The following is a 14928-nucleotide window of genomic DNA, read 5'->3' as shown; positions in this document are numbered from 1 at the left end:
TGATAAATAATACTCTTGGTCTGTGGATGTAAACGGCACAAAGCATGTCTTTTTACAAGATGAATTATAGGATTAGGAATATTTGTCTAGTTGAGCCATGCAGTTAGTTCAGCAGCTCTAGAAAGAGCCAAGTGGAATCAGCTGGCTGGTTTTGTGAGGGCTTTTGGTGGGGTGGTGGAGGTAGGTTGTATTCTGGGCTGTCCTACATAAGCAGGGGTTCAAATTTTTGGTCTGACATGGTAATGATGGTGTGATAAGTGAAGGGGGGAGGGTAGCTCCCTTTTATGGATACCCAGCCAGCCTGTTATCTATAAAGACCCTCTTGGTGGCTGTTCTCTGCTTGCTTTACCTGTAAAGGGCTAACAAAGTCCCCCCAGGTAAAGGAAAGGGAGTGGGCACCTGACCAAAAGAGACAATGGGAAGGCTAGAACTTTTTAAAATGGGGAAAAAACTTCCCCTTTGTGTCTGTTGTTGGATTTTTGGTGTCCTAAGAGGTTTGTGTGTATGTTGTTTGTTTAGCTGGTGGCAATAGCTAATTTCCTTTGTTTTCTTTCTCAGCTCTTCCCTGGAAGGGAGGGTGTGAGTGAAAGGGCTTGAGGGCACCCTACAGCAAGGAATTCCCAAGTGTGCCTTCCTGGGTTCCAAAAAAAGCAGTTTTGCATTTGGGTGATGGCAGTGTTTACCAAGCCAAGGTCAGAGAAAAGCTGCAACCTTGGGAGTTTAATACAAGCCTGGAGTGTCAAATATTAATTTTTAAAAATCCTTGCGGGCCCCCACCTTCTGCACTCAAAGTGCCAGAGTGGGGAATCAGCCTTGACAGATGGAGACCAAGTAGAGGCATTTCCAGCAGCTTGTGCGTGAGAGAGGTTCTAGCTTCATCGGCAGCCAAGCAACCAAAATGGGCCAAATGTGAGTGGCATTGTGATCCTGTGTGCCAGGTCACACCATCATTCATTCCAATTTGGTCCTGACATGAGTCAGGACCGGTGGGTTCCAATCCTTGTTGTGGAAGAGGAGTGGGGTCTAGTGATTAGAGCTGGGAGCCGGGACTCCTGGGTTCTAACCCTGGTTGTGGCAGAGGAGTGGGAGAGATTGGAGCTGGGAGCCGGGACTCCTGGGTTCTAACCCTGGTTATGGAAGGGGAGTGGGAGAGATTGGAGCTGGGAGCCAGGACTCCTGGGTTCTAACCCTGGTTGTGGCAGGGGAGTGGGGTCTAGTGATGGGAGCCGGGACTCCTGGGTTCTAACCCTGGTTGTGGAAGGGGAGTGGGAGAGATTGGAGCTGGGAGCCGGGACTCCTGGGTTCTAACCCTGGTTATGGAAGGGGAGTGGGAGAGATTGGAGCTGGGAGCCAGGACTCCTGGGTTCTAACCCTGGTTGTGGCAGGGGAGTGGGGTCTAGTGATGGGAGCCGGGACTCCTGGGTTCTAACCCTGGTTGTGGCAGAGGAGTGGGGTCTAGTGATGGGAGCTGGGAGCCGGGACTCTTGGGTTCTAACTGAGTGGGGTTTAGCAGGAGCTGGGGGGCTGTGAGCAGAGGGCTGCATCGTTTATTATTTAGCACAAAGCCGCTTCCCCCCACCCCCGTGTGGCCCCTTGGATCCGCCCCTGGCTGCTCCCCTCCCGTGAGAGTGTGCAGGGTGGGGTTTGCAGCGGTGCCAGCGAGCAGCTGTCAGGGGTGATGCAGCCTGTGTGGGAGGGAATACCCCCGGCTCCAGCATGAGGACTGTGTGAAAGATGTGTGAGCAGGCAGCGCGCTATTGCAGGGAGAGCGTCCACAAGATCCTCCACAAACAGCAGCCGCAGATCAGGGGACTGGACGGGCTGCTCCGCTGGATAGTCACCAAGATGAGCGACAAGAGCATCCTCTCCGACAGGGAGCTCCTGCAGGAGGGGCCGGCAGGCGCCGGCCAGGGCTTCTTCCCCCCGGGGCAGCGGAAAGGCACCTCGGTGATCCTGGATGTGAGTCCGAAGCCCCTGCCCGCGGGGCGCGCTGCGGGGACGGGGCTCGGGGGGAGCGGCGGCGCTCGGGGCTCCCAGGTGCTGCACGAGCGGCTTGTGCGACCCTCGCCCGGCCCCGGGACTGGTGCAAAGCGCCGCAGAAGTGAGGGCGCTGCGAGTCGCACCCGCGCGCACCCCCCCCCGGCTCCGCTTTGCATGGCCCCGCTGCCTCCTCATGACCCCACTTCTCCGGCTCTGCCTCAGCCCGCGCCGGGGCCGCGCCCCCGAGCCGGCCGGGCAGGGAGCCCCCGGGCAGCGGCGGGGTTTTGCAGCCTAGGCAAAGAGCAGCTGGAGGCGGGGGGAGGCTCTTGCGGGGTCCCTGCGCCCTAACACAGCGGCACGTCAGCTCGGGCGAGAGGGGCCCCCGGGCTGCGCCGCTTTCAGCGCCCGGGAGAGCTCGGGTTTACAAAGGCGCAAGCTGCGGGGCGAGCTGGGTCGGTCTTTCCTCGCAGGGGATCTGCATCTCCCAGGGGGAAGGCAGTGGGGGAGCGCGGGGGGGGGTCCCTAGAAGCGGCCACGTGAGTGTTTTGGGCAGCCGGGGCCCGGGGCTTCAGGGCAGCTTCTGGGAGCTCCCTTCCCTGCTGTCAGGTTCGTGCCGGGTGTTGCAGCTGAGCCATTGGGAGAAGCGGGAACCCCCCCCCGCCACCCCCCCGGGGACTGTGTCCATAAGAGCATTCGGTGCCCAAGCCAGGGCAGGCTGAGCCGAAAGAACCTCCTCATGCGCCTTGATTTGGTAGCAGTGTCCCCCGCCCCCCTTGTGTGCTGGCGGCTTTCCTCTGAAACGCACGTGCTGCCCTCTTCTGAACTTGAAAAGTATCTGGCGTGTTTGTGTGGATCAATAGTGCCGGGAGAGATGGGAGCCAGAAAGGGCGATATCTATACGGACCGTCCATTTAGATGAATATTTTTAAGGCAAACATCTGCTGCACGGTTTGAGAGTAGATTAAATGGGCTTGTTTGCGCTTCAAAACCCGCTGTTTTCTAGCTACATTTTATCCATGCGGTTGGCTAGGTTTCAGTCAGTGGAAAGCAAATGGGACTTTAACAACACTGAAGGGTAGGACTAGTTAGGGTGTTCCTAAACCTGGCTTGACATGCTGATTGAGTGGTGTGATGCAGTTCCACTTTGATTGCGGGAAATGAGATCTCTCTTAATGTACAAGTGAATGGTAGGTGTTCTGTGATGATTGCCCAATAGCTATTCACACCCAATCTGTATTGAGGTTAAATAAAAAATAAAACACAGTAAATGATATTATTTCTGGCACATTTCCGTAGGTGAAAGTGTAAAACAGTGGCTCTCCACCAGGGTACCCGTGCCCCTGCGGATACACAGAGGTCTTCCAGGGGGCACATCAACTCATCTAGATATTTGCCTAATTTTACAACAGGCTACATAAAAAGCCCTAGCAAAGTCAGTACAAACTAAAATTTCATATAATGATTGGTTTATACTGCTCTGTGTACTATACATTGAAAGTACAATACTTCTATTCCAATTGATTTCTTTTATAATTATATGGTACCAATGAGAAATACTGAAAAATTGCTTGGCAGTGTGTTGTGGCACATTTTTGTACGTTTGTCAGATTTTGGAAGCAAGTAGTTTTTAAGTGAGGTGAAACTTTATGATACACAAGACAAATCAGGTCCCTGAAAGGGGTACGGTCGTCTGGAAAGGCTGAGAGCCACTGCTGTAAAGTGGACATTTTTTGAACATTAAGCCTTTACAACTTTTCTTGATAGTATCTTCACCAAAAATTTAGAACCCTCTGAAGAGTAGTGAAAAGAATCCCTAAGGACAGCTATGCAATAGCTTGCACTGAGCTGTCTTTAGGGCATGCAAGTGATTTGTAACTTTTATGTCAATATTATTAAGGAATGTGTGTTTAATACTTTATATTATTTACAGTTGGTGGTTTTAGTAAATTCTTTGCATTTAGATGGAATTAAAAGAGAACAAAGTTGGGGGGGAAGAAACAAACTCTAGCACTGGCAACTCCTGAAGAAACTATAGTGCAAACTGTTATAATTACATATTCGCTCAGACAGTGGCATCTAACAATTAAAAATATACACATCAGTTTTGCGGTCTTCCATCTTTAAGAAAACAAAACCAAAAAACTGTAGTTCTCATAAAAAAAATTAGCTACTGATGGCACTAGCTGGAGTCTGTTAATATCCCTAAGTCCAACCAGCATTATTTCTTCTATACTAGTCCTTAGATTTCCTGACAAATCTTGTTGAATCATGCTGGAATCTATGGTAGGCATTGGCACCTGCTAAAGACCCCAAAACTCATTTCATTTGTGATCTAAGCCCAATTCTGGGCTCAGACCGGAAGAGGTGATGGGTTTATGAATTAACTAGTTCTGCCAAATTGAGCTTCTTCAGATTGTCTTTGGCCCAACTAATACAATTAAATGTTGCTCCCAATCTAAATATTTTGGTGGGAAGAGACATGCTGCTGTTTAGAAATAATTGATGCATAATGGAGACATTGAAAGAGCCTAAGTAACTAATGTGTTTTCGTGGATCTGACTCTTGCTTTACCTACTGAAGGTTTAACCAAAGATGGTTGGAACCTGAGTTGCCAACATAGGTGATACAGTTGTGCAAACAACAACAATATTTTGGCCTGGCCAGGTGCTCAATAGGTGGAAGATATTTTTATAGTGTAAAACAGCCATATTAGTGTTAAGCTCCGTTCAACATGCCAGAATTTTTTTGAAAATAGGAAAAGGAGAGATTGATATGAGAAAATGTGAAGTATAAACTTGAAAATTATGTAACCACGGGGAAATGAAACAAACTATAATGCACACCACATTAATCTGTATCTGAATCATTCCTTTGTTTTCCAGTTAGATTGTTAAAGATCTTTTTTTTTTTTTGCATTATCTCTTATGGGTTGGAAGTAGAATTGGGTGAATGCTGCAAAAATAATTTGAGAATTTTGTGGTTCTCTAAAAGTTTGCTTTACCTTTATTATTTATAACTACAGCAAGAGCTTGAACTGAGATTGTGACTCTGCTGTCTTAGGCTCTTTATAAACACCTGCTGAGACAGTTGCCAAAGTGCTTACAATCTAGATAAGAGAGACAAAGGGTGGGAGAAAGGAAGTATTATCCCCATTTTACAGATCTGGAATTTAAGGCATAATGAGAGACTTGCCCAAAAAGTCTGTGGCAGAGCTGGGAATGCAATTTAGGGCTCCAGATTCCTTTTCCAATGCCCTAATCACAAGACCGTCCTTCCTCTCAACAGTTTATGGGCAGACATGCCAAACCTGTGGGAAAAAATGCAGAAATTGGGCTTGTTTTTGGCTTAATTGGCTGATGAGTTGCTTGTTGAATAGTTTTTGGCTTGTAGCTTGTGTGCTGCTTTTTTTTTTTTTTTTTTTTGGATTGGCTCCCGGCAAGCAGGGGTAAGGGGCAGCAAGCAGGGACTGGTGGGGTGCGGGAGAGAGTCAGGGGTGCATAGTGGGCCCACCAAAATCCCAGACTGCACGCTGGGGGGATTTAGTCACATAGAGTGTTGAGGTTCTTAGGGATTGGCTTGTTTTGGCCTTGTTTTGAAATTGGGATTATCTTGATTTTAGGCTTATTGTGAAAGTCGGGGTGCCTATTTACTGCGTGAAAGTTGCCAACTGTGTTACGTCGTTGCTTTCCATGAACTTTTACTCTCAAAAATGTTTGCTAAAAGCAAATTTAGGATCACTCTCTCAAATTCTCATGGAAGAAACTTATTCTCTTTCCATGAGCATTAGCACCAGAAACCTGAATGAGTTCCATTAATCCATTCAGGGAATAAAATATACCATGTGACTTATTTGACTAGTCACAACTAAGCAGTTTGAATTCTGGAGAGAAAGCTGTAGAATAAATGATCTGTGAAAAATTTAATCAAATATATTTGAATACCAAATCCAAGCAAATCACAGCCTGTTCACAGGCAGTTTAACATTCAGAAGAAGGTTAAATTTGTTTAAATTGTTGGTTATGAATTAGTCACTCAGCTCGAATGCCTGTTCTGAAACTTACAAACTATCTATGTTACTTATTTCCATTATCTTAATTCTTTCTCTTGCTCTAAATTTCCTTTGACTCATGCATCTCTAATACCTTTTCTTCAAGTTCAGAACAACTATCTAGGCATTTAAGAAAGAGATACTGTACAGACAGCAGAATCAAAAATGCATGTGCAGAATACCTTCCGCACAGCATGGTGTTGGAATTTTAGATTTTCTTGCATGATTATTTGAATGAATCTACACATTTAACTTTTTACTGTACACATTCACTGGACAATGACTTAAGAAAAGCCCCTGCCTAGAGTATGATAGATGATACAATACCAATTTGGAAGCTGATATGATTTGTTGGCCTTGGTGGAAGGTCCCTACATAGCTATCCTTGTTAACTGGTTTGTTACCCACTAAAGGCCTCTTTGCTGTGCCAGAGTGACAGGAGTCCTGTAAAGACAATGGGGTAGATAGGGAAGGGGAGAGGTAGGGATTGGTAAGTAACAGACAATGGTCCTTTGGTGTGATTAATGAAAAACATTGATGAGTTCTTAAGAAAGTGCTCATCCACAACAGAATAGCGTCTCTTGGTCGGACCTTGAGGGTCAAGGAAGGATAAAATGGAGAAGGTAGGATGGGTGAGATCTCATGATCTCCAGGGACACGAGAAACATCATTTAGGGACAGAAACTACTCTGAGTTTAAATTTTCCTTGCAGTATTTTTCTGTGTCTTGCACTGGTCTGCAAACAGGCTCATGTACATTCTTTTGGGTGAGTAAAATAGACGATAAATAATGTTTAAAGGTGCAGTTTAAGATTCTGGTGTTCCCAGTGTTAAAATATAACACGTAAAATTGCAGACTAGCTTTTCTGAACCCTATCAATAAATGAATGGAGAATATCTTTAAACACTGGGCACTTCCCAGCATAAATGGGGTTTTAAAATAGTGATTGATAGGTTATAGTAGTGGCTGAAATTAACACTGAAACAAAGCTATCTTTGAATAATTCATATTAATAGCATAGCTTCATTCATAGATAACAGCAACAAAAGGCTATAATCAAGATTAAACTGTAGGCAGGTGAGTCCCATTGGTTGAAATACACAGGGTCAGATTTTGATAGGCACCCATCTCCTATCTGGCATCCCATTACATGTCCATTTTTCGAAAGTGCTCAGCCAGGTTTCAGAAAAGCTCAGCATCCAAAATATTGAGCCCTTTCGAGAATCTGGCCCAGGAGGCGCATTGACTAGCGGAACACGTTCCTCTCCTTTCTCTAACACTTCTGATTAGGGGTTGTTGCTCTTCATTCTCCATCCATATTTCCCAGCTCTTTAATAATCTGCCCTGTGGCCAAATTCTACCCTAGATGACACCTCCACGACTCCTTTTATTGATTTAAATGAGGCTGCCTGGATGTAACTTTGGGAAGAATTTGGCTTGGGTCTGGCAGTGACTTCCCAAATCTAGAACAAAGAACCAACATGTTTAGTAATTCTCTCTCCCTTAGTCTCTATTCTACCTCTAGCTAGTAAAACAATCACATTTCCAATAGTTTCTTCTTACTCCCCTTTTGCCTTACTCCGTTCCCCTCTCCTATTTTTAATGTATTCATTCTTTCTCTGCTCCTCTCCCTTTCGCCCGTGTACCTCTGCTCATTTCTCTCTGAGAATGAAAAATGGAAGACTGGAAATGACCCTTCTCCCTCAATCTCCACTTCTAAAATCTAAAAGCTTTCCAGTATCTCAGAACGCCCTGACCTCTAGAGTGTTAATATGACTCCAGTGGGGAGCAGAGGTTTGCTAAAGACTGGGCACAATATAGATATTTAAGTATTGCTCAACTGCAGGGCCAGTCATGTGCCCTGTAGAAATGACTTGCTGATCTCTGGCTAGTTCCTGGTTTACATCTTCCTGCATCACATTTGTCTTGGCTTTCTGGTTAGCTTTCTCGGCAGAGGCCAAGAACTAAAGGGACCTAGAGATCCCACAAGGTCAGAGTAGAAGTTCCAGGCTGGAACACTGTGCTGTATGTATATTGGGATGTGGAGAGGAGAGAGAGCTTGCATTGCGTTCTGTGCAGTAGTAAAAGGCCATCAGACCTAGTACTATAATATTAAAGTAGAAATGAGAGTGCTCCACTGAACAATACAGAAGTTTGACTCCTCTGTATCCTGTCTGAAATTCAGTAAGGCTTCCAAAGCATGATCTAGCCACATGTGGTGACAGCTCCCTTTGAAAATCAATAGGAAGGGTGAAGTAGAAATGATCCCTTTCTCCAGCATATCCCCAGCTTTGGTAAAATATTGCCATGGCAAGCTAACATTTTACACTGGCAAGTCAGTGAAGTTTGGAGCCGAAGTAGAGATGCTGTTAAACCATAGATATCTATGGGAATATTACATCCAACAAATCTTTGTGTAGAAGTGGCTTCTTGAAACCTGCACTCCTGTCCAGCTGTTATGAAATTGTGCCTTTTGAAGTGTTACTTAGATCCTTGCTGAAGGCATAGGTTGCCTCCCTTCCTCCTACACATCCTCCTCTCCTAAGAAAGAAAGAAAAGAGGAGGATAGCATCCTGTGTAATCCAGCTATTAACATCCCTTTGGCAGATGCTCGTTCCTTTGATTTAGCTTTGCCATGTTAGCACCATATCTCTCTCTACTAATAGCACTCCTTGATACTTATCCTGTAAGATGCACACCCACTCAATACTTCAACAAGTATGAAGGAGACAGAGTTCATAGGTACTTACATTGCTCAGAAGACAACCAGAACTGATTGCAGTGGGAGCAAGAAAGATCTTTTAAAGACCACAGTGGGTAGAAAGTGTCTGTAACTGTATTCATGTAGAAAAACAAATGAGTGAATGCAAAAGAGTGTAAGAATTTCTTTAAGAAGCAAGCAATTGATTGAAGAGACTAGAGGCCAGATTCCTAACCCTACTAAACCCCTTTGTGCTACTCTGGCTTAATTGGCTTTCTGAAGGTACCCCTGGCATGGGGCTCATAGCGGCATGGCTATCCTTGGCTGCCAGAAGCCATCAACATCCAGATGGGACTTAGAGCAGCCCTGAGCCTGCCTTCAGTTGCACCAAAGGCCAAACTTGCCTTTGGCTGGCTCCAAATCATGGTGTACCATCCACCTTTTTATGTCTGCCCTGAGTCCAGGAGTGATCACATACATGTGAAGATCTCATCATCTATCTCTGAAATGTAGCTACTGCCCACCTCTTGTAGCCTTAAAATTCCACCTTTCCTTCAAAGGATGTCCTGCCTTAGTGCATGAATTCCATTGATTAACAGTGAATTCCTGTAGAAAACACACTTCCATCCTGAAGGAAAGGTGTCTATTTTATGGTCCAGGATTGTCTAATAACCAGGTGAAACTGCAAGGAGAATATAAGTAAGCAGGGGATAAATACTGAAATAAGAACTTGGCCAGGACACCTTGGTTTGCAAGCGTGGAAGAAAACGAGCTCCACTTTCAGGTTGGAAGCAACAAAATTAAAGACAGCTTTATTTGAGCAATTGCAAGGGAAGAATACAGCTGGCAGAGAGCATCTCTGCCTCAGTTTCTCCAAAGTACAAGCCAAATTACACAAGCATTTATACCTCTTTGTGACATGCATTAATTAAAAAATCTGCATTTTATTTAGGCTATTTACTATTTATTTCAGAATTTTCTTACTTTGTTTTTTTAAAACATCATTAAATTAAGGCTAGATCACACTAACTATTCTGCTGTTTCCCACTTGCTTCTACCGTGAGCCCTGCTTCTACAGGTCTTGCAATATTAGGCTAAAACTTAGCTCAACAGTTGCTCACTCTCTAAAACTTAAATGGCTGCACTTAATCCCTCTCTTTCTTTCCCTGCTTCCACACAAGCCACAGTCTTGTGAAAAGTAGGATTTTTCAATAGGATAAGATCTGCAATGACTTAGGGTCTGTCTACACTGCAGCTGGAAGCATGCTTCCCCGCGCAAGTAGACAGATGTGCTACCTCTTTAGCAGAGTAGTCAGGGGCGGTGGCTGAGGCTAGCAGCCTGAATACAGACCTAGGGAGTCCTTTGTGCTCAGGTGGCTAGCCTGACGTGCCACCCGTGCTACCCATGGCTGCACTGACATTTTTAGTGCGCTCGCTCTGCTTGAGCTAGTGTCTGTCTACTCGCACGGGGAAGCACGCTCCCAGCTGCAGTGTAGATGTTCCCTTAGTAGTTTGATCTGAAAAACAGCATCTCCCCAGACCAGAGCCCCTATTGCCAGGTGGGACAATACTTCAGCGCTCCGAGGAAAACGTGCTATGTACTGAATCACCACCTCTCGGGTTGATGTTGGCCACCCATCTGAGCACTGACCATGTCCACCTGTGCTTAACTCGCGAGAGCTGATGATGGTGGCATAGCCCAAAGTGGTGTGGCTGCAGGTACTTAGATTGTTTTATTGTTTTGTATTAATCATGGAAGGAGCATCATCCCTCCCTGCCGTCATGAGACAGGCATTTACTAATGGTGGTCACGGCTGGGGAGCGAAGGGAAGATTTACTTTGACACACCTGATGTAAGAACAGAAACCTCATGGTGCCAGTCTCCATGGATCTGATGGGGAGTCAGGACTCATTTTGTAGGAGAGCCTGGGAAAGGCCTTGTCAGTATCATGTGTGTAGAGGAATTTAGGAATACAGACAACTATTGATCAGACTTTTTTATATAACGGAACATTTTTATTTTCCTTTGCCCTCTTCCCTAGAGTCTCCTCCTTCAGCAGGCTTTGTCACACCTTGCTAATCCTTCTATTGGCAGCACCGGAAATGAAAACTGCTGTTGAATCTTGGTTTGGGTTTTTTTTTTTTAAACCCCATCATATTAACCTGCTGCAGGAATAATAATAAACCCTACATGAAGTATAACAATTCTTTGACTTAAGGAAATGATTGTGGGAAATGAGTGAAATTGCCAAGAAAACCACAATTAAGCAGCCTCCAGAGTTGCAGATTTGCATCTGAGAGCTTTGAGGACATCCTAGGAAGCGTTGAGCATTTAGATTATAAAACCCAGATTTTTCAAGGTTTTTAGTATTGTAGCTGTTTTAAACTGCTTGGGGGCAAATTAAATGAGTGTTTTCAAAAAAATCTGTCATCCCAAATATTATTTTAAGCAGCAGCTTCACCCATGTTAACAACAACGAAAACCCCATTTCATTTCTGTTTCACCTGTGATTTTTTTGTCAGTCTTTACTTCAAAGGCTAATTTTATTACAAAATAGCGTTTGTTCTCAGTTAATTGCTAAAATGGACTAGTGCCCCATTAGTATGTGGAAACAATTAGCTGGCCATGTTTATCTCTTGTGTTACTCCCCTGAAGTCAGTGGGTTTACATAATGGATTAACTTGGCCAACATTTTGAAAAAGGTGTGTGTCTAATACATTTAGAAATGTGGATGAGAAGCGTGCACTGGAGGTGGTAAGGACAGTATTTTTGGTTCAGGGGTAATCTGCTGTTTACTTCTTGAAGATGGTAGGTGAGCCTGACAATCAGAGAATTAGAGGTGATGGGATGGAAAGGACATTCCTAGTCATCTGGGTCCATGCCTAAGTAGTAGTGCAAGATTGTGTGCTGTGCAGAGCTCCCAGTGGTCAAATGTCTCCTCAGTCAGCAAGGTGAAGCTAATGTGGGTTGCGTGTCTGGTATTAAGGGCAGAATTTATTCATTAATATTTAATCTCCTCTAGTCTTTGTGACCTCCAATGCAGTTGTCTTGACTAAGTCTCGGTGACTTCACTGCCAAATTAAAATGGCACAAACAATGTTGCTGCAAATCCAGAAAGATCACACGTTGGGGTAGATACAGTCCTGCATGTTGCAGGAACTGACACTGAGGGAAAGGAGCCAGACTTTTCCCGCTTCGTAATATTTCTGGTTGGGTTAGAGTTCAAAATGCTGCTCGGGCTGACGCTCAGACTTTTGGTACTGTGGGAGCTTTGTGTAAAGGGGTTAGAGCTGAGTCTTCTGATCTGTGTCTTCCAGCCTATGACTAGCAAGGGCAGCAGGGCTCAAATACCATCTATAAAAAGCTGCTCAGAGTTCCTCCTTGCATTTTGTGTTTCAGCCCTGCAGTTCTGCATTGAGTCGAATGAAGCACTCATCCCATCCTTGTCTCTTCCTAGGGCTGAATTAAGGCAATCTGGGGCCCTACGCACATCATGACACAGGCCCTCTTTTGGCTCCACCTCTGTCTCCTTGCCCTGGCCCATGTTTTTGGTGGTGGGGTCCTCCTCCCATCCCAGACAGACTGGGACAATCGCATATGGGCCCCTTCTCTCCTGAGGCTTGGCAGCAGGGCTCCTCTTCCTTTGGGAGCCGCAGAGGTGGCAGCCATGGTAGCCTTTCCCCCCAGAGAGGCAGAGGTGGCAGCGGGGCCCACACAGAGTTTACCCCAGCAGCTGCGCTGTACCTGCTTGGATGGCACTTCTCTCCTGTCACACACACTGTTGGGGTGGTGTCGAGGCATCCAAACCCGTGCATCTTGGAGTTAATACCCCTGTAGTCCTTCTGCAGCAGGGTTCCTCCCCTTCCCCGGGTCCGTGGGGGGCCAGTCCGCCTTACTACGTCTCTGGTCATCGTCTGTCGCCGCCCGGAGGAAGCCGATATCTGTTATCAGCCCTCTCCCGCTGGGCTGCAAGGACCCTGCCCTCCGTCACATCCTGTCCTTCTGCTGGCAGGTCCTTTTTTGTGCCCTATCATGGAGCCCTCTACTGGATGCATTACTCCTTGGGGGAGGCCCAGTGTTGCCTCTGCTGGGCAATGGGGCAAGTCCAGAGGGACTGCCCCCTGGCCCGGCATGAAGGGGCACCTGGGACCCCCAAGACCCAGGATGGCACTGGCCCTGCCATCATCGGTGACCCTGGTGGCCCAGCCTGGCCCCCATAGCTGCCCTTTCTTCTTCCTCCATCGAGCCCGCTTGGGCCCTGGGGGCAGCCCCCCGTCGCACCCAGATGAGCAGGTGAGCTCTGCCGCCATTGTGTGTAGTCTGGTGGGGCCCACGGAGGAGAGGGCGGCCGGGCCATTGCCAGGCAAGGGAGAGGTCCCACCCCCGGGGGAGGTTTCCCTTTCCCCCGCTCTCTCCCTTTGCCTCCCAGAGCCCCAAGTTCATCACCCTTGCCCCCTGACCCCGCGCCTGCTGGCCAGCCCTCCACCTTGGAGGAGTGTGTATAGTTGGCTCCACCTCCTGTATATTCTGGTGCTCGTGCTCCACACGTTTCACTTCCTCACCCTTGTGTCCTGCCCTGATACCAAATGGTGGGACTATCTATCTATCACCTGTGGAGGGTGAGGAACCCCAGTGGGCCAGTCTCTATTCCCCCACGGCCTGCAGAGGATATCTGTTGGCGGCTCCTCCATGGAGCCATGAGCATGGGCGTGTAGCTGGTGCGGTTCACCCCCATCCCCGATGCCTGCCGCTTTTGCAGCGTGAGGGAGAACCTGGCACAGGCTTATCTCGAATGCGCCAGCTTGCAGCCCCTATTCCGGCTCCTCCAGAATCTCCGGTTGAGGTTGTGGCTGCACTTTCCCCCAAATCTGTTTATCTTCTCGCACCCTGTCCTTGGCCCCATGAAGTCGTGAGACCGCCTTGTCAGCCTCCTCCTGGCCCTGGCCAAAGTGGCCATCTTCAGCACCAGCAGGAGGATGCTGGGGGGCGGGGTGTGCTCTGCGACTGTGGGGCCTGTTTCTGCTCCTCCCTAGTCTCACACATCCGGGCAGAATTCCTCTGGGTGGCATCCGCTGGCTCCCTAGGCAGCTTTGAGGGGTAGTAGGCACTGTCTGGGGTTCTCTGCTTGGTGTCCCCCTCTGGATCCCTAGTTTCGAACCTGTGACCGTCACTCCTGACCCTGTTGTTTATTAGTTGTCCCCTGCATTCAGTTGGTTCCTGGGTCCAGTGGTCCCTCCCGCAAGGCTGGGGGAAAGGCCTTTAGATGTGGGCACCCACCTCCCAGGATTTCCAATAAGGCCTCACTACAACCACACTGAGGTGAATGGGGCAGCTCATTGGTTACTCTCTTGTCGTATTGTCAAGCTCTTTCTTAACCACAAGGGCAAGGAACTTCCTGTTACAACTTATTAAATCTTAACTTCTGATATAATCCCATGACTCCAGGATCTGGGGCCCAGTGTGCAGGGCTGTAGCCTTAATCCACCCCAGTCCTTCTTTTTTGTAGCCATTTCCCTTCAGTCCTGTTCTCCATCTTGATTGTGTGTCTTCCTAACATTCTAGCCTGGGCCACTTTAACAGCTAATCCAGTTCCACTTTTGGTGACTACTGCAATCAGTGCTGATATAGTGAAGAATTTGCTTGCAATGATATAAGAATCGGAATTGCTGTGTTATGACTCTACAGAGGCACTTCAAAAGCAGTTCTGTACTATCAATATTTTCTGCAGTGTAGGATTTATGTTTAGTTTATAAAAATGAATGCATTTTCTAAAACCTTAACTCTATTTTGAATATAATTCCACAGAAAAGCTATAATGAGAATGAACAAATTAAATTAATGTCTATAACTAGTAAAGTTGTAATGTATATTAAATTTAAAACCCTAAATCATACAGTAAATAGGTATGTTACCCATAACTGAGGGTGAAATACATCCTGGTTTGGAGGACCAGGGCAATACCCTTTCCACCACTTAAGCTCTGCAGTGGGGCTGCTGATGGAGCAGCTAAGTGAAGCACTTCCCTCTGTGGGCACCTAGCATGCTTGCTGTTTTGCATCCCCATAGGTTAGCATGGAGAGGGTTAATGGTGGATTTGTGTTTACCAGTAGCACTAATTTACTAGCCTTCACTCCAGTCTGCCGCCCAAGCTGTGCTGGGGCCAGGGGTCTGAATCGCCTCTGTCCCTTATTATACTGT

The 14928-nt window shown here is 46.9% G+C and overlaps 1 protein-coding gene across 4 annotated transcripts in view; it reads left to right on the top strand.

Annotated features, from left to right (window-relative positions):
• NECAB2 (N-terminal EF-hand calcium binding protein 2) overlaps nt 1-14928 on the top strand; it is a 368846-nt gene that overhangs the window by 58567 nt on the left and 295351 nt on the right. The window contains exon 1 of one of the 4 annotated variants that reach the window (XM_084644586.1): nt 1635-1959. The exons of the other annotated variants lie outside the window; for them this stretch is intronic. Coding sequence (XP_084500712.1) covers nt 1735-1959 — 225 coding nt within the window. The 5' untranslated portion in view covers nt 1635-1734. Of the gene's footprint in view, nt 1-1634; nt 1960-14928 lie in introns of those variants that run through there. 4 annotated transcript variants of the gene reach the window in all.

Source organism: Lepidochelys olivacea (genome assembly GCF_965140295.1).
Source record: "Lepidochelys olivacea isolate rLepOli2 genome assembly, chromosome: 12".
Lineage (NCBI taxonomy): Eukaryota > Metazoa > Chordata > Testudines > Cheloniidae > Lepidochelys > Lepidochelys olivacea.
The sequence above is the reverse complement of the archived record's forward strand: the minus strand, read 5'-3'. Positions and strand labels throughout refer to the sequence as shown.